This window comes from Microchirus variegatus (genome assembly GCF_963457635.1).
Source record: "Microchirus variegatus genome assembly, chromosome: 7".
NCBI classification, from domain to species: domain Eukaryota; kingdom Metazoa; phylum Chordata; class Actinopteri; order Pleuronectiformes; family Soleidae; genus Microchirus; species Microchirus variegatus.
In genome coordinates, this window is record NC_139808.1 from 26,791,768 (window position 1) to 26,816,867 (window position 25,100).

The window sequence follows — 25,100 nt, forward strand, 5'->3', positions numbered from 1 at the left end:
TGTGGTAAGGATAACATTTAGCACGTTAGCATGCTAAAAGCGATGAAATTGAAATTCTGACCTGCAGAGCTACATGGTAAAAATCTAATAAAAAAACATTGATGTTATTACAATTCATCCTGAAGGAATCACGAATGTCTGAACAACGTTTCATGGCTACTACGGCCAACAGCTGTCTGACATTTCTGTAAAAATCCAAAAACGTCAACCTCACTGTGTTTAGCCATGAATGATGGAAACAATGTTCCATTCACTGGTCGACCAAACTCTTCCAAACATTTTGACAGACCAGGACGGATCCTTCGTCGTACCTGCTAACCAGTTTTGTAAAACAGAACAGGTGTAGAGTCTGTCCTGTTCCTGCAGAGGAAACACCGGGACTGAATCCTTTCGCGACACACTTGATATAAAACAGCTGCACGTCTCAACAGGCACCTAACCCCCATGAATCAATTGGCTTTTTCCTTAAAAATCATACAAACACAGACAGCCATCGTCTGGGGGACACTTTATCTCCGAGAGCTTGAGCAGTTTTTCTGCTCATCTGCAACCTCGGCTGTACACGAGGACATTTAAGCCACTTTGAAAACAAAGCACGTGCTCTGCGGTCTCTTTTCGTGGCAGCGTTAGCCACTAAGCGTTGAGAGCCGGGTCTCAGCACTTCAAATCACGGAGGGAGCAACAACAGAGAATCTGTGAACTGTCTTTATTCAGCAGCCACATTTGTGCATCCATGCATTACCGTGTTGCACTGAGCGGGCCAGACCATTGTCATCGCTGCTGTGCGTTATTTCTCGCAGCTATTTCCCCCCCCCCATAATCCTCAACATCGTCAATCACAAAAGCCACGTTATCACGTTGTCGTGAAACGAGTCCGTCAAAAGCTTTGCAACGCAACCGCAGAAGACGCAGAACTGGTGGTTGGAACCATTGTGGAGGGAGTAGGAGGAGGGAGGAGAGAGCGATAATACTTTGTATACTCACAGACACAAGAGCGTGTGTTCGCTAGCATTTGTGCCAAAGCCTGAGGGCAACAGTGAGTAGTAAACTTCCTGTGGAGAACTTCAATCCAGGCCTCCTGCTGCTGCTGAGATGCTCTCCTGTCCTTCAACAACCCTGATTAAGACTGGCCTCGAAATCAGCCCAGTCATCACAGATGATAGTAAACACCTGCAGACAATCCAGTTGACTGGTCAGCCAATCAGGTAATGAGGACCTGCATATCGGAATGGGAAGCAGATAACCCCCAAGGCGGTCGAGCAGGAAGCAGCCATGTACTGAAGATATTTACAGTTTGTGTTCTGCACCCCGCGAAGATCACCGTCTGTGGACGATTATGTGTTGATCAGAGAGAGAGTGACAGAAAACTCGTCAGGCTTCTGGGTGTCCAACACTGCATTTTCGATCATCTAAAGTCTTTGGTGGAGGAGAATTACCCCATAAATTGACTCCCCCAGGAACTCGGCAACCCCCAAACCCCCTTGAAAACCAAGCGGCGCTCAGGTCTGGAGATGTTTATGGAACAGTACATGGAAACATTTGTCAGAGAAACATGTTTTCCCAGGGAATTAGTATCATCGGATGAATTTTACGGGGGGGCTGGGGGGGTGCACAGTGTTGTTCCTGAGAGATCTCCCACAGGTTTCTCCTGGGAGGGAAGAAGTGTTCCAACGTGGTGCCAGAGGATGACTATCTGATTTGTGGTCCCCTCTTTCGAGAGCATTCCTGGGGGGAAATTCGAGAGAGAGACCATTATGCAAATCCACAGGTGCATGCCAAGACCAAATAACTGGACTCCTGCCTCCTGAAGTACTTCAAGATGCCTCTCTGCTCCTGATAGTGTTCAGAGCGCAGTGTGAGGGAGGGACATGTGGGTGTAAATGTGGAAGTCCACGAGGCAATGACAAGGAATGTTTTTAGGCATGAGAGTCGATTATGAAACGGACGCGACGTAGAAATCCATCGCTGCTGCTATCACATCCTGCACAGACTATCTCGTCTTGAGCGGGTTTTCCATTTCACTTTCAGGGTTTTTTAATCACATTCCATGAACATGAGTGCTCTCAAACAAGCGATTAAACCATTAGATGACGTATTTCAAATTATATCTTTGCCTATGTTCGTACAAGTTTTTTGTATGTATAAATATAAGAGCATATAAGGCTGGCCAATCAAAACATGAAAATAAATATCACAAAAATGCGGTTTTCAGTGTCATATAATGAAGATATTTACTATGCAAATACATGCTGTGAAATGTTTAGCTTCAGATTGTTGAAATACTTCTTAAAGGGGACGTATTATGCAAAATCAACTTTTCAATCATTTAAATCCTTACATTTGGGACTCTGGAGGCCTTATCAGTCTAAATAACTTGATCAAAACTTCTGATATCTGACTTTTTTGCGATAATTATCAATAGAAAAGACTTAAAATTTCTATTTACTCGTGACAAAACATTTTATCAAGCCCAAATACGAGTATAATACATGATTTTCGACATAGAATAGAGGGAGATATTCTCTTTTTAATCTTAATGTGACTTCCTACTAAATAAATAAATAATTGGTAATGAAGTGGGGGAGGATGTTATGGGTTTATTAAGAGTTTTAAGAGCGAGGGTGGAGACAGGTAGCCACGACACTTGTGTCACACGTGGATCCACCGCCCCCTTGTGTCCAAAAAGTGAATTTGGCTGATAAATGATGAGTGACCTCGTCTTCATGAAAACAAACACCACATTATGTCTACATAAGCTGTTAGGAGAGGGAAACTTTACCTCCAGCAGTGGCCGTAAACCATGTCCTCATCTCCACTGCGTTGTCTTCATCGACGGGCTGCTTTCCAAATGCGTAATCTTCTAAACACACGAGTCGAAGAACGACTTTGCCGTTTAAAAGGTCAACGCCGCTCAAGTCCACTCTCCCAAAGTCCAAAATCCAGCTTTGGCAGTGAACGGAAATCTCACTCTTGATCCACACGGCCTTACACAATCCAAAAAATATGATGCACACAAAATGAGATAAGGCTGTAAAAATCTGGTCCATCATTTTTTTTTTGTTTTATTCCCATAAACAAAGGACCTGCAGTGCAGAGAATCTCAAACATTCATCAGCAGAGATGAATTTAAAAAAAGAAAAGGAAAGGAAATAAAGTACCCCCAGATTTAAAGTCAAATATTTCACAATATCTACATCGCTAAAAGTCACGCTCGTCATCATCCGAACATTAAATGCTTGTGAGAAACATGTAAGAACATAAAACTACGGAACGGACCTCTTCCTTATACGTTTATAATAGTCTAATCTAAGAGAACGTCAGCTCACTAACGAGCGCTGCTTCAACTACGCTTTTACTACGGATAAATACGACAACCAGCCGTTTGGTATTGATGGAAACTCTGAATGAAAGCTTTTCAACATTGCACAACCCAAACACACACAGAGCCATAAACTCACTGACAAAAACCTCTCTTTAACACTGTAAAAATCCGACTGAATCAAATCCCACTGTTATTGGCTGCGGCTATTGAATCAGTGGAAACGATCCGCCCCAAAACTGCAATAAAACACTGAAAAACTCAAAAAAAGTGACATCATTGCAATTCGACAATTCGTTAAATCTCTTCATAGTGCAACGAGTTAAACTTTCACTGCCAGCTGTGAGAGGAAAGTGAGGAATGGGACGTGTTCAAACCTAAACGCGAATGAGACAAATTATTCAGTGTCGTTTTCTTGAAATGGCTCGTTAACGTGTAAATTCTGCAAAAGAAAAACAAAAGGGGGGAAAAAGCCTGGCTCAGGATAAAGACAAAATAAATAGTCTGACAATCATATAATGAAAATCTAATCCGAAAAAGCCTTAAATTGTTGGATTATATGGCTGAAGGTTGTACAGTCAAGTGTTTTTTAACCAGGACTCAGTGGTGGCATAAAGAGATACTGAGGTAAACCACGACAGGCTGTGAACACATCCAGCATTATATAATGAGAGAACGCTTGTGATGCATTCATGGGCTCTCGTAAAACACCCACCTGACACACACACACATCCACAGTGAAACCCAATGGGGTTTGGATTACCTATCGGCGTCGACTTGGCTTCTATTATCGCCTACGCTCCTCTCTGCACACAATCAGAGGCAAAGGGCATGAATAAGGCAAGTTATAAAACATGAGAAAACATGAACATGAACTACTCTAGACAAACATAGCTTCAGCAGTTATGGGTCGACACAAATCATTATTTTTTTTGTTCCTCCCAATAAGTTAAAAACATGTATAAACAACAGCAATTTACCCATTCGTCTCAAAAACTCTTAACTCATCAAAAACGTGTAACAACAAAAAAAGAAATCCCCCTCATCCTGATAACGTCAAAATCAATGGTGGAAAAAAGTATGAATACACGCCAGTATGTACATTAAAGAGTGACAGTAGATATTTACATACAAACATCAGTCCCTGATCTATTAAGGCCAAAGTGCTGTCGATGCACACGTCACCCACGCGACCTGTGGGCTTTAAGTGTTTCCTCAGTTTTCAAACTGCAAACAGAAGCGTTTTTTATACACAGTAATACTCAAAAGGCCTTCGCTCGATCTAGCTCATTATTTGCCTTTCAAAAACCATATATAAAAACGAAGCAAACTTGTAGCTTTAAAAAAAACACAACAACTTAAAACTAGCGCCAAAAGCTCACCTTTTCGCACAGATCCTTTTATCTTTACAAAAACTTTTATTACACGTAGAGTCGCACACCGTGAGTTCAACGTGATCGAGTCCCGATTCCAGTTCAGACCCTCTGTGGCTTCCAGTGACGGCCTCTCATCCTGAGACGACAGAGAGAGAGGGAGAGAAAGGGAGTTCTGGGTGATTCTTTCACCCAGAACTCCCGACTGTTTTGATGCAGATGTTGTAACTGTAGGGGGAGCTGGTGAGTCAGAGCATGCCGAAGCCCTCGCTGCCCTCGCTGATGGCCAACTTTAGCATCTTGTGCAGCTCCTCGTAGGAATCGTAGGTCGGGAGGCACAGCTGGTTAAAACTAGACGGAGACAGAAATCATAGGACAGAGACAGCCGAGTTGTCAACATTGTAATAAAGTATGTTTGGAATGTTGCATTAAATGGATTACATATATTTGTATAACATATTAACAATAAAAAGAACTGTATTCAAAGTATTCTAAGACATAAGAGGAATACTGTTGTTCAAAATACTGGGTAACATGTCACTTCATGACCATGAACACACACATTTTTATTATATTATTTTACACTTACAATTAGAGCTGAAACCATTACTCGATTAATCGATTACTAAATTAATCGTCAACTATTTTGATAAACGATTCATCGGTTTAAAGCTTTTTCTCATGATTAAAAGTAGATTTCTAGTAGATCGTTTTAGCTTCTTAAATGTGAATATTTACATATAAATATATATGTACTTGTATATATATATATATACACACATATAAATATATATGTACATGTATATATATACCCATATGTACATACATATATGTATATATAAATATTTACATACACATATGTACATACATATATGCATATATATATAAATATATACATACACATACATATATGCATGTATATATATAAATATATACATACACATACATATATGCATGTATATATATAAATATATACATACACATATGTACATACATAAGTGTATATAAAAATATATACATACACATATGTACATACATATATGCATATATAAATATATACATACACATATGTACATACATATATGTATATATAAATATATACATACACATATGTACATACATATATGCATATATAAATATATACATACACATATGTACATACATATATGTACATACATATATGCATATATAAATATATACATACACATATGTACATACATATATGCATATATATATATAAATATATACATACATACACATATGTACATACATATGTATATATAAATATATACATACACATATGTATACACAGATATATACATATATGTATATATATACATGTATATATATATATACACACATATATACATATATGTATACATGCATTATATACACATGTATATAAACATAAATATATATATACACACACATATGAACATATACATACATATATACACACACGCATATAAACATATATACACACACATATGTACTGTATATATACACTCATATATACACGTGTATACACGTATGTTTATATACACGTGTGTATATATATATATATATATAGATAGATATACATAGAGTCTGGGTGTTTCTACTCACCAGGTGTGTGCTGTGGGTAAGGTGCTGTGTGTGGGCGCTGCAATAATCTGAAACGAGGGGCAGAGAGTGTTGAATCCCCCGGGGGGAAGCTGAGAGGAGCCGGTGGTGAACTGCAGCAGACGAGCCAGCTCCTCCTGAGTGAAGCTGGAGACCACAGCCCAGAACCACTTCATCACCTGCAGCGACAGTAAATATCAACACACGCTCATCAACATATTCTCATCAGTGGCGGGGAAAAATAAATAAATAAATAAGCGATTTCTCCACAACATACTTTCTCTCTGAAGTGCCACGACCCTCCGACGATCACGGCGTGAGCCTTGAAGTCCTGCACGTTTATGTCGCCGGTGCCGCACATCAGGAGCTAAAGAGCGGAAAACTTGTTATATAAATAGATATAAATAAAAACTTTTATTTGACTCTGAACGTCAACACATACCTCCAACTCGTTCTCATCAAATATGGCGAGCAGGTTTTCTGGAACCAGCTCGTTCAAACCTGCAATTAATTAGGAAATTATATTAACTATAAACACAACATTAGTGGAGGACAATACATTAGAAAAACTAGTCAAAATGTTGCCTTTACCTTTCAGGAAATGTTCCACCTCGTCTCTCACCTGACTGGCCAGTCTGTACTGGGCCAGCAGATTAAGATAATGCATCTTATTTTCATTGTTGACATCGATCTGCGCTCCTCCTGATATCAGCTCCACCACCTGCAGAAATAAACATTAAATTATAATGATTTTTTAAAAATATTTTATCTTCTTTATTTACTTATATATATATATATATATATATGTAAATATATATATATATATATATATATATATATATGTGTATGTATATACACATATGAATACATATACACATATATACATACATACATACATACACACATATATATATATATATATACATACATACATACATACACACACACATATATATACATACAAACATATATATACATATATATATACATATATATATATATGTATATATATATATACACATATACACATTTGTTCCAATATGTGCTGTAGGAAATGTTATAAGGTTTAATGAAAAATCAATTAAAATTGCAAAAAGAAATAAACAGTATATTAAACAGTAAAACAATAAAATGACAGACATAGTAAACGTTGCTAAAAGTCAAATATCCTCTCTAAAAGAGACCCTGCTTGGTTTTGTCCACTCTGGGTTGCCGTAGAAACACGTCACAGAGAGAAACCACTTCCACCGTCCATTATAAAAGGCTCATTCTGCTCTAAGCTAACACAAATATGAGCGTTCTTAATTTGAAGTTATTACATTCTAATGAAAACAACGTTATGAATATCATATTCCATTTCTTCCAGTAGATCTGCATCCATCCCAAACACGAGTCGCCTAATTAATTTAAACGTTCGGGGAAAAGCAGAAACATGTGCGTCTAATTAAAGGAAAGTCAGTGAGTTACACAGACACTTATTGTGTGGAGTTGTACAACAAAACTCCCCACTCTCAATTCCTCTTAAAAGAAAAATAAGACGCTTGCCAAATAAGCAATATGGTTTCTTTTGCCCGTTTATTGCTCCTATCAAATGTGAAATTACATCAGGGATAAAAGGGGGAGGTTCCTCTCCTCAAAAGTGTTGCCTCACCTTCTCCAGCTGTCCCGACTTGCTGTACTTCTCCTCGGCAAACACCAGGTCCATTTCACTCACGTCATTGTTTAGGATGAAGCAGACTTTAGTTTTATAGAACTCCTGGTCGTCTGTCTCGAAGTACTGCATGTGGGAAATGGAGTGGAAAACACAACAAAGTGACGTTTTTTTAAATAAACACGACATTTCATCTCCTACGCGGAGGGAAAAAAAGAAAGAAGAAATATGATAGGGTCGACTTCAGTTCTCAGCTTTGAAATCTTAGGAAGTTGGATTAACGGCAAAAAAACATCATTAAAATAAATAATGCAGAGAAACAAATCAGATTTTCCTGGCTTAGTGGGGAATGTTTAAGTGATGAGACAGCGCAGCAGAACAATCCAACTTCTGGGAATGAGTCTTTTCTGTGTTCCATACCTTATAGTTCATCCTCAGGCCAATGATCTGGGCCAAGAAGGACCGTGTAAAGCGAGCTCGGACCAGCTGTTTGTAGGATCCGCCCAGGGCCGACTCATAAAGGCACTTCCCCACGACACGGCCCGCAAACTCGTACATCTTAAGACGCAGGTGGGCCGGCCTGTCGGCATTCGGGTGCACCTGCAAGATAAACGTCCCCTCACTTAGAAATGTCCTTATTTTTGAAGGAAAAACAATTTTTTTTTCAAAGAATATAACATTAAATTAATCAGAAACACATTCTATACATTGTTAATGTGGTAAACGACTTCTAGCTGCTTTTTAATGGAATACGTACATAGGTGTATAGAGGCCCATTTCCAGTGTTCTAATGGTACATTGCGTTTGCTAATCGTGTTAGAAGGCTATTGGATGATTAGAAAACCCTTGTGCAATGATGTTAGCACAGCTGAAAACGAATATGAATGAATAAAAGTCATTATTTCTAATATTGTCAATGTCTTGACCATATTTTCGGTTCATTTTGCAACTCTTTTGATGAATAAAAGTGTGACTTTTAATGGAAAACACAACAAAAATTGTATAGGTGACCCCAAACTTTTGAGCGGTAGTGTATTATGCACTGTTTTTTAACATAGTAATGGAGGGGTCAACACTTACTAGACCCTGGTTGTTGTCACTGAAACGAGTGAACAGCTGGTTGGAGGTGTCAAACAGGGTCTTACAGATCAGCTCAAACCACTCTCTGCGAGGACCTCCCCAGTCCAGAGCTGGAAAATAAAAACACATTTTAATAGCGTGGTCACTATCCTTTGGTCCATAAAATGTCAGAAAACGTTGTTTGTCAAAACCCGGAAATAATGAGGTACTCAAATGTCTTGTTTTTGTCCACAAACCAAAATGATTCACTTTTAATGATTTCTTTGTCATATGGAGCAAGGAAACGAAGAATTTATTCACATTTGACAAGCGAAAACAATCAGAAATCGTATTGTATCTTATTAACCATCGACTAATCGAGCGATTGTTTCAGCTCGAGTTGGGAAAGTACCAAAATAACCGTTCCATTTGTCGGTACCTTTCCCTAACGGTACGTCACGGGTGGAGCTCGACCACGACAGTCAGCTGATTGGACGATACATAAGCATGTAGAGTAAAGCCAGTGACGTATCATACCAAACGGAACCGTGATGGAAACACGGCTTATGTCGGTGCCTTTCATTAGGATGTAAACTATATAGGTCCCATATTATGCAAAATACACTTTTTTAAATCATTTTAATCCTTATATTTGGGACTCTGGAGGCCCTACCAGTCGCCAAAATGTGAAAAAAAGATGACTCACTCATGTGTTTCCTCAGTTTAAGTACAAGAGATAAAACACACAATGTTGACTTCCACGCTCATTGGGATGTCACAAGATGCTAAATTCCTAAATTGTTGTCTCACGGAGCTCCGTAAAACCCGCGAGAGTGCAGGCGAGGGCAACGGCATCTGAAAACCAGAAGTCTGGGAAGCCGGTGAAAAGTTCTATTCTTGGCTTCACAGTTCTAAACAAACTTAAATCCTCAGAGGATTTATCTGTCCAGTGGATACATGTTATATATGACGGCTATGTGCCGGCTAGAGCCTGCAAATGATCACTTTTCCAAATTCTAGCAGCTGTTAGCTCCCAGTAGCCTCTGCGGCTTTCCTGTCCCTTAAGTTTCGTTTTTACTTTTAAGTGTTCTGAACAGGGCTGTTTTGGCGGGGTTGAAATCAAACGCTTGCCACAGGCTCACTTTGGTTTTATTTACCTTCCTCATCCTGAAACACGACCTCAAAGTTTTTGCTCCAGTCTGACACGGAGAAGTTCCTGGTAGCCTTCAGGGACTGAGCAGCAGCAGGAGCAGCAGTAAGAAAGAAAGACAGAGTCAATATTATACTTTAACCACATACATAACAATCAGATTCATAACACAGGACAGCAGCACTCACTGAATCCAGAATGGAGTGTCTGGTGATTTTTAGGCAGGTCTTGGTGCGAGGTTTCTTGGTGTGGATGTGTCTGAGTTCACGTTGAAAGAAGTTCACTTTGTCTTGAAACGTTTCAGAGCCACCTGAGTGAGGATCACACCAAAACACCAATAAATCACTACAACACTACAGTGTCAACAAGAACAAAAGAAAAAGACAATTCCACCAGACTGAAACAAACCAATGTTCTTGTGCAGGAAACGAATGAATGTGGCCGCCATGATGTTCCTGTCTTTGCAGCTGAGCTCGACGGGAGGCTGTATCCCATCGTCCACCACCAGGGTCAGGTACTTGTGAACAGGGTCGGGGCCGTAATAGGTAAACTGAAAGCAGAGCAGAGGATTATTGTGTGTTTGTCGCATCAAATCTGTTCATCCGTTTCTGCCTTACCTTCGTTCCTGGACACACTCGAAAGGTGAAAAGGCGCCACGGGATAATTTTCAGGTAGAACTCCTTCACAGATAGTTGCTGTTAGACAGAAGAGTCTTTAATTAGCACAGATATATTGCTCTAATCTTATATTCACAAACATCTTCCTTCTTTGCATACTAAGAATTCCCTTTAAAATACAAATCACAGCCTAAATCATTGGTTCTCAAAGTGCGGCCCGGGGGCCAATGGCGGCCCGCAGAAACATTTCTGGCGGCCCGCAATGAATTACAGTTGATAGTTTTAATCCAGGAGGTTCTAAGCTTGTTAAATGTTTATTGGACATTACTGGATACAGACAAATAAGTGTAAACAAAAATACTGGGTATTTACCTGGATTCTATATGGTGCATTTTAGTGGATTATTGGGTGATAAGCTGGTAATAAGCAGGTAGCTACAGCCCCCAATTACTAGCTTTTTACCCAGTAAATATATGGTAACAGAAATGTGTTACTTGGTATTAACCTGTAATTAGAAGGTAAGAACAATGGCCAAAATACTGGGTAATTACCCAGTAAATTATAAAGCGTTATTTTATTAACGCTTATATTACTTAACGCTAAACTGTAGAACTGCAATCTGGTCATGACAATTATTACAAATGGGATTTCTTTCTGTTTTTTTTTTTTGTTGTTTTTTTCCTTTGGCGGCCCTCAGTCCAATGTTGGGTTCCTAAATTGGCCCTCGGGTATCAAAACTTTGAGAACCCCTGGCCTAAATCTTTGAGAAGTAAGGCCCTAAAGGAAAATAAGTTAAGTAAAAGGCTTTTTCTAAGCCTACAGAAAAGGGTTATACAAGTACACAAACATACTTCATTTCTCACTAGGTTCACGCAGCTTTTCCAAGGTCGTTTAGACTCTCCTTTAGACTGACCTTTGGTGATATGTAGCAGTAGACCTTTTTTGGTTTCTTGACCTTCTCGGGCTGCCCCTCCACAGGAGAGTCGTGCTCATCCTCCTCCTCTCCCATCGAGGGCCTCCGCTGGGGAGCGAGCAAAGAGGAGGCCGGTAACTGCCACGACGAGCTGCTGTAGTTCCCGCTGCTGTAAAGGTACGCCTCAAAGTAGATACTGATGCCTGGAGTGGACACGTTCTTCTCCACACAGGTCTTCTCATTCTCTGCAACACGCAATGACATTATACGAGCGTGAAGCTTTGGAATATCTACGAAATGCATTCAAAAGGTAAGTAGGAATTCTTCAGCTTGCTCACCATTGAGAACAATAACATCAAACTCCCCATTGCTGAGAGGCTGATCCTTGTACGAGATGCGGGCCCTGAAGCAACCTGCCTTCTTCAGGGTGAGTCTCAGCAGAACCTGGCACTGCTGCTTGTTGAGTGAAACCGTTTTACTGTAGCATCCCTCCAGACTGTCATCGTCTGCTGTGCCCAGCTGGAAGAACAGAGGGAATTTCACTCGGTTAAAACCTCGTTATCGATTGCAAAGTCCTTTCCTACTTTAGAAAAAGGATTTGTTCCCCTTACAGAGTGCACATGGACGCTGTAGTTGGCTTCATCTGTGAGACTTGTGGAGTTACTGGTGGGGTTTCCATACTCGTCCCTGGGCTCAATCTGCAACGTGTGCTGCTGTCCATAAACCAGGACCAGCGTGGAGAAATGGTAGGCTATCTTTGTTTTAGACGGGACGACTGTACCTGTAAAAAAGTAGAGAAAAGTATTTAATAAACTTCTCACAAAGCAAAATACATCTTCAAAAGAGTATATCATACCTGGCTGGAATATCTTATAATAAGGGCTATACGCCACATTGAGGCCGCCCAGCTTGACGGCCACCTCATAACGTCCAGCTTTGCGCACCGTGAAGGCCATTTTGACGACGTTGGACTCGGGTTCTTGCAGAACCTCCTGTGTGACGGGAATGTCCAGAGCCAGCTCAATGTGGGTGATGTTGACCCTCAGTCCCACCGGTCGATGGGCGGGGAAAGGCTGGCCGTTCTTGTAGAAAAGCTGAGTGAAGAAGGGACAGAAACTTCAGGAAAATTACACCCTAATAAACAGAGCTGCAACTAACGATTATGTTCGTAATCAATTAATCTCTCGATTCTTTTCTCGATGAATCGTTTGGTCCATAAAATGTTAGAAAATGTTTACAAAAACGTTGATCAAGTGTTTGTCAAACCTGGAAATGACGTGTACTGGGCGCGATAACAGCATCAACGTTAACGTATGGCGGGTTTCCATGACGACTGACCGGAAAAAGACACGAGTGAACTTTTAAGTAACGCTAAACTTTAAAAACAGAGGCACACATACGCAGTACACAGGTACGCTGGTTATTTGTAGCGCTGCTCTTTTTGTTTAATAAACAGACCGCTCCAGTTTGACTGTAGGCGCGCTAAAGGCGCTAAACGAGCTAATGCGGCTAACGGAGCTAACTGGTAAATGGTGCCTGGACTCCGGTGTCGCGGCACGTAAACATGACGTCACACGTGTCTTTTTCCGGTCAGTCGTCATGGAAACGCGCCGTGCATTAACGCGCGTTAAGCTAGTGCCCAGCACTACTTTTAATGATTTCTTTGTTATGTGGAGCAAAGAAACGAAGAAAGTATTCACATTTAAGAAGTTAAAACAATCAATTTTAATTATGAAAAAAGCATAAACCAACAAATGGATTATTAAAATAGTTGACAATTAACTCGTAATGGATTAATTGTTTCAGCTCTACTAATAAATAAAAGAAAACATTAATAGTGCTGGGCACGTTAACCGCGTTGGCATCAACGTCCGCGCATGAGGCGTTTCCATGGCGACTGACCGGATAAAGACGCGCGTGACGTCATGTTTACGTGCCGGGACCAGAGTCCAGGCACCGTCTACCAGTTCCATGGTTGTCATGGAAACGATTCATGCGTTAACCCAGTGCCCAGCACTACTAATTATAAGCAATAAAATAAAAAAGCTTTGGGAATGAATCATCACCTGTACTCTGAAACTCATCGTCTGTCCAACTTCCTGCGGCTCCTTCCAGTCCCACGACACCTTGCAGGAGCGTGGGTCCAGGTAGTTTCCCCGGACGTAGTCATAGATGCTGCGGTCGCCGCGACGCCCCGGATCCTCATTCTGCAGGAAGCTGACAACCCTTGCTGCAAGCTCACAGAGGAACTTGATAGTAAAGACAAACGCTATGATGGAAACAGTAATTCCACCTGCAAATGAAACGGGGAGAGAAACAATGTGAGTATTTATTGGCGATTTAAAAAGGGTAAAGTTTAAAAACCTGGCAGCTAAAAACCTGGACTCACCAATCACGTAAAACATGAGGTCCCTTATCAAGAAGCACAGTGCCACAGTACAGCCAAATATGAGAGCTCCAGCTGAAAAGACAAAGTGGATATTGTTCCAGTGAATAATTAATAACGAGGGAACATTCATTTATTCATTTTACGAATGTTAATACATTTATTGCATACTGTGTGTTTTCCATTAAAGGAAAAGTAAAACAAACAGATGTTGAGCTGTAAAAAATGAGAGATGAAACGATACGTCTTTAACGACGCTTTGTTGAAATGACCTGTGACTTTTGGTAACGATCGTTTTTAAAAAACATTTAGCAACAGCGCAATCCGTCACACACTTAGATCGTCTCGTTAAATAACTCGGCTGCAGTTAAAGCGTGCGACCGCAAATTAAAACCACGACTCCACTCACCGATCGACCACTTCTCATTCAGGCGCCTCTCGGCGAGGCTGTGCACCAGCCGGATCTCGTAGTCCTGGTCTCGACTCCCCCTGGAGTTCCTCAGGATACTGATGCCCGTGGACAACTTGATATAATCCTCGTAGTAGTATCGCCAGGCAGCTAGCGACAGCTGCAGTTGACTGTCGAACTGGGCGAGATCATCGAGATTCATACAACCCAACGTCTTCAGCCTGCAGAGGAGGAAACAAAAGTGAAAAATAGTGCAGACGGTGTCGGTGCCCTCAGTGGCTCAACACTAGTATCAGTGTAGCTCAAAGTCTGGATTAGATTAGACCGCCAACTTAACTGCACACAACGGTTTGTCCCTCTTAATAAATGATTTATCTTATCAGAATCAGATGATGCAACATGTTCCATTTGACCTTATTATATGGTTTAAGATTAAAGCGGCAAGCAGAGGGAAGGTAGATAACAGATGTCGCGGGGAAAACGAAACCTAATCTTTCGTCGTAACCCGACCTACCAATGGCGACATTGCGTCTTTGGCTTTATGTTAGTGCAGAAATCGACTGAAATCATGATGGAAAATATTATTCTTGCTATTTCTCTTATCTTCTCGCACATATTGGCTTAAAAATGGATCATCAGATACTGGCAAACATGCCAACAATCCCCCAATAAGAAAAAAACATTAAGCTTAATAGGCTGCAACCTCTTTGAGAAGAGATAGGCTCTACCTCATCTAGATAGGCTGCGACATAAGTATTGGTATTCTGTCATATCGGTTCTTTCGTATCATATCGGCAAAGAGTCCAGCAACGTGCATCCCTAGGCTTAACGGATGATGATCACGACCTTCAGAAAAATCCAACACACACAGAAACACAGGTTTGCACAACTATTCTTCTTAGCACAGCAGCATTAAATGACCAAATAAAGCATTATCCCTAACTGGTTAATGTCTAACCCTCAGCACAATTCAAATCTTAGCCCAAAACTTCATTGGTTCCTCAGAAATGAAATGTTCCATCTCATTAGGACCAGGTGTCGGTCTCCTTGAGGACTGCTGGTCCCGACAAGGTCGGTATTTATGCCAGAACATGTCCTACAAATGTAAGAAATACAAGTACACACACAAACACACCTGCAATACTGCTGCAGGGCCTCAGGATAACAGCCTCTAAAGAACACTGTTTACTGCAGTGACCCTCTGAAACACTGTGTCAGCAGACACGCTGAGGCTGCCCTCAAGTGGACATAAATAAACAAAGCTTTTTGTTAACCACGGCAATTAACACTAAAGTGAATCACGATATTTGCCAACAACTGATTGCACGTGTAAAGGACGGATGCTTGAGATGCTCGTTTCTAAGATTAATGTTAATGTTAAAGTTAAGACCATCCATTGCTTACGTATGGTAATAGTGCTCCAGCTTCTGAGAGCAAAGCCACTCCTGGAAGGCAAAGTCGCGGAGCAGCTGGATGTGGGCCTCTGCAATTTGCCTCCAGCGCTGCTGTTCCTTCACTACCTCTTCCAGGCGACTCAGTACACTCAGACTCAGTTCTTCCAGTGTCTTTACATCTGGATGACACATGAACAAGCACATCAAATTTTCCCCCCCACGTGTATGCACCAGCCAGCAAATCAGCAGAAGAGTCATTCATGTCTGTGCTTGATTGTGTCTATATTCCACGTGCATCCCATAAGCCTGATTATGTTGTGTTTCCAAAGCCAAAGCTTTAAACCTATATCAAATGAGGTAAAACATGGCACTTGTCCTATAATAATACACTTCCTTGTACACTGCTCCCTTGTTTAAAACGGTCAAATGAAACAATTAAAAAAAAAACACTGACCTTCAAATAAGTGCTTGTACTGAGAAAGGCTATGTCCTTGAAGCCATTCCTCAATCTGACTTTCTTTGCCTTTCTTCCAGCGCACCTCCCAGAAGAAGATCCACAACACTGAGCAGAGGAGGAAGGTCAGGAAGAAGCGGCGGTCCATCAGACCATCTTTCAGCCGTCACTCAGTCTCCTCTGAGCTCAAAAAAGAGAAAGTAGGCTGCTACCACCATGCACCCCAGGGAGTCTAGTCAAGTCTCCTACAAGACAAGAGAAGAACACAACTGCTTAGGCTCAAAAGCCAACAAAACATTAAAATGAACCCCGAGGCTTTTCAAGAGACAGAATCAAATGAGGAGCAATGGTTAAACAGATGGGACATGATGAAGCACAGGAGCTTCAACTGTAAACTGCTTTGCCAAGAAAGCATGAATATTTAAGTGTCACCCTGGAGTGGTGCTGGCTGATGAGAGAATAATATTACATGTCATCCACAACACTAAAATATGCATGAACAACTTGGCAAAAGGCTGCTTATATATAACACCACCACCAGCTTCTGTGTGGCTATCAAAGACACATAATAGATATATATGTTCCCAGTTAATCCAAATGATGGAGTCCAGATGATGGTCAATGTACTGATGCTGGACTATTAAAAACCCTGTCAAATGTCATTGACCGCTACTGCCACAAACAACCTGGAAGCTAAATAGCGTTGTCCAAACGCTTTAGTCCGCTTTAAGTCAACCGAGTGACGGTTCAAATGCTAACTGAAAACGAAAATAAATACTACGAACAAACCCTCATTCGCTCTGTTGACACCTGGGGCGAAAGGCTACGTCTGTTAGCATCGTTGCAATGACAGACTACTGCACGGCGCTAACAGCTAACCAAGTTAGCCAACAATGTCGGTGTATTTTTTCCTAAACGCTGTAGTTAAAACCCCACGTCGTTACCGGGCTCCGCGTTACACGCGCTGACAGGAAGGACGCCACTCGTAATAGCACATTCACACAAAGAAACACCGCAAATATTCACATATCCTTTGTCTTTGGTGTAAAAAACAAAAACACTGCAGCTACCTTCGTCTTGTTGGACATTAGCCTCGCAGCCGGAATGTGTAGCGAAAGCGTCGCTTTCTTGATGACGTCAGCAGTAAGCGCGTCGACACACGAGGGGAAGGATAGCAAAGTGTTTACTCGGCTAACGTGATCTTTACCTCATATTTAAACCATGGTAAGCGATTTGTAACCTCACTATAACGATTTAATGCATGTCGTACAATATTACACATGTTACATATTGTGTGTAATCAACGAGGACGCGAACCTGTTGTGTCGAACCAGGTGTTGAGCTATGTTAGCTAGCCTAGCCTGCTAAAGCTAAACATACACCGCTTGCTAAAAACACACACAAGTATTTAATTTCAACTTCATTTGAGTACTTTACAAAGCTATAATATGATATGTGGCACAAATAGGCTCTGAACAGTGTTTGTATGTGTGTTTAATGTAGGGGAAGCAGAAAACCAAGAAGTTTGCTGCAATGAAACGAATGATCAGCCTGAAAGATAATAGAATGTGAGTATTTGTCTGATTTGTCTGATTTCTCAAAGTTTTACCTCCTTATATTGTATTGTTTTTGTATAGTTAACCAAGTGCTGCTATAACACAAGAATCTCCCAGTTATCGTACATCCATATATTCAAACCTTTCAAGTGCACGTCCTTGTTTTGGTTTTAGAAAAGAGAAAGATCGAGCCAAAGCAAAAGAGAAAAAGAAGAAGGACCCGTCACAGCTTAAGGAGAGAGAAGTGTAAGTTGCACACGCACAAAAAAGGTTGAATTGGATAACTTGACGTCGTTTATGGCTCCTTAACCTCATCCCATTCCATTTTTAGGACAAAGTACCCATCGTGCCTTTTCTTCCAGTACAACACTCAGCTTGGTCCACCGTACCACGTGCTTGTTGATACCAATTTCATCAACTTCTCCATCAAGGCGAAGTTGGACATTTTCCAGTCTATGATGGATTGTCTGTATGCCAAATGTAAGTATCCTTTTCAACGTGTATACGAGTATATTAGAGTTGAATAAAAATTGACTAATTTGGTGCTTTTTTCTACCATTCAGGCATTCCATACATCACAGACTGTGTAATGGCTGAGATTGAAAAGCTTGGCATGAAGTACAGAGTAGCGCTCAGGTACAAGGCTGTTCATTTTTATATTTTTTCTCCTGCAAGTGTAAGATTATTTTTATTCTATTAAAGTATCTTGGTTGTTTTTGTTTTTGCAGGATATCCAAAGATCCCAGGTTTGAGCGCCTGCCGTGCACGCACCAGGGAACATATGCCGACGACTGCTTAGTCCAACGAGTAACACAGGTAATGCATTTAGATACATCCGTGACTTGTTTTGATTTTATTTCTAGGGACTAGCTTTGGGATTTGAACTGGTGTGGAGCTGAAAGTGGTTGGATAGTTGTAGTAAAAATGTTGCCTAACGACTGTAAACCAATATTTCCACAGCACAAGTGTTACATCCTGGCGACTGTGGACAGAGATCTGAAAAGACGAATCAGGAAGATCCCCGGAGTCCCCATCATGTACATCTCAAACCATAGGTTTGTGTGGCTTTTTATCCCTGTCTTTTGACCTGGAGTCAGTACCCGCTGCTTCACCAATAACACCTCTTTTTCCCTCTTTTGTTTTCACAGGTATAACATTGAACGGATGCCCGATGACTACGGCGCTCCAAGGTTTTAGGATTTCTACAGCTGGACCTGTAAATGACCCAACGCTTCCTGTTTATTGTTATTTTCCTTTCATGTATATTAAAAATGTTGTCTGGACGATTAAAAAATGACCCTGTGTTGTTTTTCTTAGGAAACGCTGATAGATTACATTTAAGCTTCTGTAGTGTGTGTATTTTCGAAAAATGTACAATAAAAACACACTTCATGAACTGTGTAAAAGGATGCTATTGGAGCAGATTGATATTTCAATCAGGCAATTTCAAAGGCAACTCCGGATCAAAGGAGGGAAATTGCCTTGTTTGTACAGTTTCCTGCATTAATACAGACAGCACTCAGCTGCATCTTCCAGTGCGAGTGACGACTCAATGCTATTTGCAGCATCTTCGTATTTTTTTTTTTGTTCGACATGTTATTCATTCAAATAAATCAATTCCACTCTCCGAATGCTAACGCGTCTGGAGTAGGAACATGGAAACACAGCTCCAGAGCGATGCAGTTATTTACCGTAACGAGCAAAAATAACACTTTTTTTACGTCCTCTGTAAACATGGACTCAGGCTCAGAGACTTTGAGGTGTACGCTCACGGTAAATCAGGAGGTCTTAGAGATAAGGTCCCGCTAATAAGTGAGCATGTGAGCTGTTATGACTTGCATAGAATCCTGTTTGAATGGAAGTCTATGAGATAATAAACCTTGTTCTCGCTTAATTTATAAGGTCAGTAAACAACATTCCGAGATGTGGTCTTCATTGGTAGTGTACATTTAAATATTTGTATATGAAATAGTATATTACAGCATGAAGAGTAAATACAACTAATTAGAGCTGAAACAATTATGAATTGATTACTAAATTGATAATCAGTTAGAAGATTTTTTTCATGATTAAAACAAGATTTCTGATCGTTTAAGCTTCTTAAATGTGAATGTTTTCTTTATTTCTTTACTCCACGTACCAAAGAAATCATTAAAACTCCAATCATTTTGGTTTGTGGACAAAAACAAGACATTTCCAGGTTTGACAAACCCAGATCAACATTTTTTTTTTAGCATTTTATGGACCAAACAATTAATTTATTAACAATTAATTAATTATTATTATTATTAATAATAATAATTCATAGTAGCAGCTCTAAAATACATGATTTTTAATAATCCCCTATCTGCAAAACCTAAAAAAGTATTATGTCCTAGGTGACATGACACATTCCTGCCTATGTCATTTTTTGCAATCAAGGTGATGTCATCAAATTGTGCCGGTTTCAAGGGGTCTAGGTGGGTGAGGGGGGGAACATGTGGACAGGGCCCGTGGACACCTCTGGAGCAGCACCTGCATGCAGCATTTGTCACGTCTGAGCTCATCCGCCTTGCGCGCATGCGCAGTGAACGCAGTTCTGGGAGTGCCTGTCCGCCTGCCTGCCCGTCTGTCCGCCCGTCGAGCCCGCAGTCACTGGAGCTAAAGACCGGGGAGAGTCGCGGAGCATCTGCCGGGGACAATGCAGCGGCTGCGTGGGGAGGAAATCACGCGGTGAGACGAGCATGAAGGCGCCGTTGTGTCGGGGAATCGCGCGGCAGCAGTGATTATTATTATTATTGTGGCGTGGATGACGTCTAATAATAACGGGGAATTTACAGGAGCGCCAATCCCCTCTTGTGGTGTCCATATTTACATCCGCATTTATTGTGAAAAGCTCTAAAAGGCTTTAGTGTCCTCTATTAATAGCTGATCACAGGATGATGTTGTGTATTTAAAGTCTTTTTTTTTTTTTTTTCAATCCACGTATTAAAATCACTGCTTCACATTCACCTGCTCCAGCCACAGAGGTGAGCATTCATCCATTCATTCACAGCTGATCGCCTTTTCACTGCAGTGACTCTGGATGACATGAGTTTTGTGGGGAGCCTGTGAGCTGCAGATCAGAACCAGTGAAGGGCATCAGGGGGACACTTGTGTGCCAGGACTGTGGTGGTGGACGAGGACCAGGAGGACAAGGAGGATGCTGAGGGCCACTGTGGGCTCTGCGGAGGAGAGAGACGAGGAGCAGGAGGACGAAGGCGAGGACGAGCTGAGGGACGGAGGGGTGCCCTTCTACGTCAACAGAGGAGGACTCCCCGTGGACGAGGAGACCTGGGAGAGGATGTGGCGCCACGTGGCCCGGATCCACCCCAGCGGCGACGCGTTGGGGAAGGAGATCCGAGGGGTCACCGACCTGCCCAAGGTAAAGAGTTGTATTGGAGACGATTTGCGGCCATGTGTTGCATGAAAACATGGGAGTTACTCATGATTATCAGAGGATAAGGACCACAATGTTGGGATTCATACAATGGCCTATGTTTGTTTGTTTGTCTCCTCTGTCCTCGCAGATTCCTGTGCCGAGCGTGCCTTCATACCAACATACCACCACTGTCCCACAGCGCCTGGAAGCCATACAGAAATACATCAGGGAATTTCAGTATCCTTTGGCCCCGGTAGTAGATGTTTAACACAGCACACCGAGAGGGAACGTCGTGTAGTTAGTTTTCTCTTTAGCCTCATATTAGCTTGATTTACAGCGAACCATCATCATTCATAAATAATGCACGGCCTATGAATGTCCGATCGTTTCTTGTCTTTCTCAAATGAAAGCAGCTTCACTTCCTGTAGCTGTATACGTTAATGACCTTAACCGTGTCCTACAGGTACAATCACACAGGAATGCAGTTCTTTGAAATCAAGAAGAGTCGTCCTCTCACCGCGTAAGCAAAAAAACCTCCATTTCCACTTGATCGCAGAGGCGATTCTAGAGTCTGTAGGGGCCCAAAGCAAAAATTCCCAGGGGGCCCTTCCTTCCGACCAGTGTTCATCACCATTATGTTACAAATAATCTGACACCCAGAGGCGCAGCTTGTGAACAGGCAAGGCAGGCAACTGCTTGGGGCCCCCGAATTGATAGGGGGCCCCCCCGACACTTGGAGCCTGAGGGCTGTTTTTACTGAAATGTGCAGTGAGCAGCCACCTCCCCGTTCCCCTTAAACAACAATGGGCGATTTGCAATGACATCTTAGTAAGAAACCTCCCTAAAGGGGCCCCACCTCACTTTAACCTGTGTGAAGTTATCGTTCTGCAAGTTGGAAAATGAAGAGGATTATTTGCCCGCCTTGCCTGTTCACAAACTGCGCCTCTGCTCAATCGTTGGCTTTTGTGGTAGCAGTCACAGGATGTTTGTCGATTTCTTACGTTTAAACCCCAAGGGTTTGTGCAGTAGCGGCATGACGTCAATCAGCAGAGGCCCCCGGGAACACACATGTTCCCCCCTGACCTCGCTCGATTAGATTTAGTTGCACAGATGATTGTATTAACCCTGGAACATGGACGACACAATGGCTTTTGTTTCACTGCAGCAGGCATCAGATCAGCGTACCCTGCAGAATTACATGATGCTGTTGTTCAATTTTCCCCGCAAACAGGTTGATGGACATCGCGAAAGAGATGACGCGGGAGGCTCTGCCAATCAAATGTCTGGAGGCGGTGATCTTGGGGATGTATCCTTACTGCACACGACGCCGCGATGTCTTCAAAATGAGTTGTTGTGGGTGGGCGATGACTGTCGAGGCTAATAGCTAATCATATGATAAATCCAGTGGCCACACGGTGTAGCAAGAAGGTTCTCCGGTTTCCTCCCACAGTCCAAAAACATGCAGATTTGGGGATTGGACACTCTAAATTGACCATAGGAGCCACATCTGCACTGATTGATGCTATTTTTGTCATTGTTTACCCACTACCTTGACCCACTTTCATGTCCAGCCACCTCACCAACAACATGCCGGGCGTCGAGCGCTTCCCCCTCAGCTTTAAGTCTCAATTCTCAGGGAACCACTTCCACCACATCGTGCTGGGCGTCCACAGCGGCGGACGCTTCGGCGCGCTGGGCATGAGCCGGCGCGAGGACCTCATGTTCAAGCCGCTGGAGTTCCGCACGCTGGCGGACCTGCTGCAGGAGTACGACGCCGCCTACCGGGGCTACTGGCACACGCTGCACAAGGTCAAGATCGGCCAGTACGTGTCGCACGACCCCCACAGCGTGGAGCAGATCGAGTGGAAGCACTCCATACTGGACGTGAACAAGCTGACCAAGGAGGAGCTTCGGAAGGAGCTGGAGAGGCACACTCGGGACATGCGGCTCAAGGTAAAGCACGGCGGGGAGTGAAAGTCGAGCAGATGTTGAAGCCCCAGTGCAGAACCTTTATTGAGTAATGCAATTTGTCTTCAGCAGATGGGAGTCTGCCTCACAGCTTAATAGGTTTTCTTTGATTTGCTGATGCTCTGACATTGAAACCCTAACCCAACGCTGTGATAGCTCGACTCGACTTAACCCTCAAGCTCAACCCTTAATCTTAACTGGCCCTCAAAACCAAGTGTTGAGGGTTATTTTGTCACTTAGAAATGGGACACCCCTTAAATGCAGATACGTCTTCAGACTGTAGGGGGCAGAATAACGCGAAAGCGGCGTCCAGTCTGTCAACTCCAAAAAAGAAGAAGAACACATTTACGTCACGATTATTTATTACGATCGGTTTGTCGGTCAAGTTATTAGGTTGTCAGTTAGTTATAAGATGATACTCATACAAATACCACAATAGCAAACGATCGCTTGTCCGCACCGGCCGGCTATTGACAAAAGATCGTAAAATAAACATAAATGTTACGCAACAATGACGTCAGTAATCCATAATATGGGCCTAAACTAAGATAATACAATGGTTTTCATCATTTTTATATCTCTATTAACAAAGAAAATACCTAATTTGTAGCGTACTCGTTTTCGCTGCTTTCGGCGCCATCTTTGTTATGTCAAAACATGCAATGCATTCTGGGTAGCCCTTGCTCCCAAGGGTGGTGTCGGAAAATCTCAATATTGAGGGCGATACAGCCCTTAAACTTGGCCCTCAACTGAATTTTTCTGAGAATCGGGACAGCACTTGCACTAGAGGGAGCGCATTTTGGAGATTGAGGGTTAAGATTGAGGGTTAAGCAAGGAATTGGAATTCACCCTTCGACGTTGAATCTCATCAATGCGGTCGGTTTAAAGTTCATTTGTGTGCATCTCTGGTTACAGATAGGAAAGTCGGCTCATCCCTCTCCAACCAAAGACAGAAGAAACAGCATGGGTTCACCGCTGCGAGGGCCAGGCAGCCCGATACGCAGGATCAGCCGCGTGGAGAGACGGTACGACTCGTTCATTATGCGCTCAGGTTATTTCAGTTCTGCAACAAACAGACGAGTCATGGTGATAGATGACGATGACTGATATGGGAATCTTTTTTTAATCTCGTGGCTGGAACGAGAAGTAGCTTTGGAATTAGTCACGGCGGTTTCCTCTCCGATGTGAATGGAACCTTTGTTTTGTGTTCGTTCGCAGCCCGTCTGGAGAGAAGAAGGTCCTGGAGCAGAACTCGTCCACGGACATGAACGGATACCAGATACGAGTGTGAAGAATTTCAGCATCGCTTGCACACTTTTCAACGGGGGCAATCAGTTCACTTTTAGGCTAATTTATTACTACACATTGGACCTATTCATTGGACTCAACGTGGAAAAAGGTCACCAGCAACTGACCAAAAACCTGCCTCATTCTGCTTCTCTACGTTTTGTGTGGTTTTGGGAGCAAGCTAACTTCGGTGCTGGCAACGCTCCTAAAATATAAATAAGGGGTCAAAAAAATGCAGTTTTCGATAAGCGCAACTGTACGAGAGTGAATCGGGAAGAAGACCAATAAGCATCGATGTGCTACTGGACATATCATAGCTATCTTTTGGGGTGATCATCGTACGACAAAAATCATTTTTCAATCCACTTAGGCTCAAATGCTTGTGTCGTGACTCGTTTTTAAAACCACAACCCTTTGTGCCTTGTATGGAAACTCAAAGAGAGAACACACTTTGATTTTTTCTATCTAATTGTTATTGCCTCACGAAAACCACAAAACCGTATAATCGCACCAGTAATTTTAATATAAACAGCGTGACAGTTAGGTGCTAGCATGTTCAGCA

General features: G+C 42.1%; 3 protein-coding genes across 4 annotated transcripts; 2 read left to right on the plus strand and 1 right to left on the minus strand.

Moving 5' to 3' along the window:
- Window positions 1-3,085: 3,085 nt before the first annotated feature.
- On the minus strand, window positions 3,086-16,546 carry arel1 (apoptosis resistant E3 ubiquitin protein ligase 1). The gene is made up of 21 exons (XM_083892130.1): window positions 16,328-16,546; window positions 15,884-16,052; window positions 14,480-14,700; window positions 14,074-14,145; window positions 13,751-13,977; window positions 12,541-12,778; window positions 12,296-12,465; window positions 12,023-12,203; window positions 11,685-11,929; window positions 10,772-10,849; window positions 10,563-10,704; window positions 10,343-10,464; window positions 10,162-10,237; window positions 9,026-9,135; window positions 8,366-8,545; window positions 7,946-8,071; window positions 6,886-7,015; window positions 6,737-6,795; window positions 6,572-6,661; window positions 6,298-6,473; window positions 3,086-5,043 (listed from the first exon to the last, which is right to left on the minus strand). Exons 1-21 carry the CDS (start codon window positions 16,473-16,475, stop codon window positions 4,941-4,943), a joined length of 3,063 nt encoding a protein of 1,020 aa, XP_083748256.1. The 5' UTR covers window positions 16,476-16,546; the 3' UTR covers window positions 3,086-4,940.
- A 934-nt stretch (window positions 16,547-17,480) lies between these two features.
- On the plus strand, window positions 17,481-19,167 carry fcf1 (FCF1 rRNA-processing protein). Of its 2 annotated transcripts, none has more exons than XM_083892422.1 (8): window positions 17,481-17,551; window positions 17,831-17,895; window positions 18,058-18,129; window positions 18,215-18,363; window positions 18,447-18,519; window positions 18,612-18,699; window positions 18,844-18,938; window positions 19,032-19,167. In XM_083892422.1, the coding sequence occupies exons 1-8, from the start codon at window positions 17,549-17,551 to the stop codon at window positions 19,078-19,080; spliced, it is 594 nt and encodes a 197-aa protein (XP_083748548.1). In that variant the 5' UTR covers window positions 17,481-17,548; the 3' UTR covers window positions 19,081-19,167. The 2 variants fall into 2 exon arrangements, with proteins under 2 accessions (XP_083748548.1, XP_083748549.1); XM_083892423.1 differs by having other exon boundaries at window positions 17,491-17,551; window positions 17,807-17,895.
- Window positions 19,168-21,064: 1,897 nt separating this feature from the next.
- vash1 (vasohibin 1) lies at window positions 21,065-24,542 on the plus strand (the record flags this gene model as incomplete). Its single annotated transcript, XM_083892953.1, has 7 exons — window positions 21,065-21,286; window positions 21,432-21,520; window positions 21,747-21,803; window positions 22,515-22,589; window positions 22,855-23,236; window positions 24,167-24,276; window positions 24,470-24,542. 7 exons carry the CDS (start codon window positions 21,065-21,067, stop codon window positions 24,540-24,542), a joined length of 1,008 nt encoding a protein of 335 aa, XP_083749079.1.
- Between the last annotated feature and the right edge of the window lie 558 nt (window positions 24,543-25,100).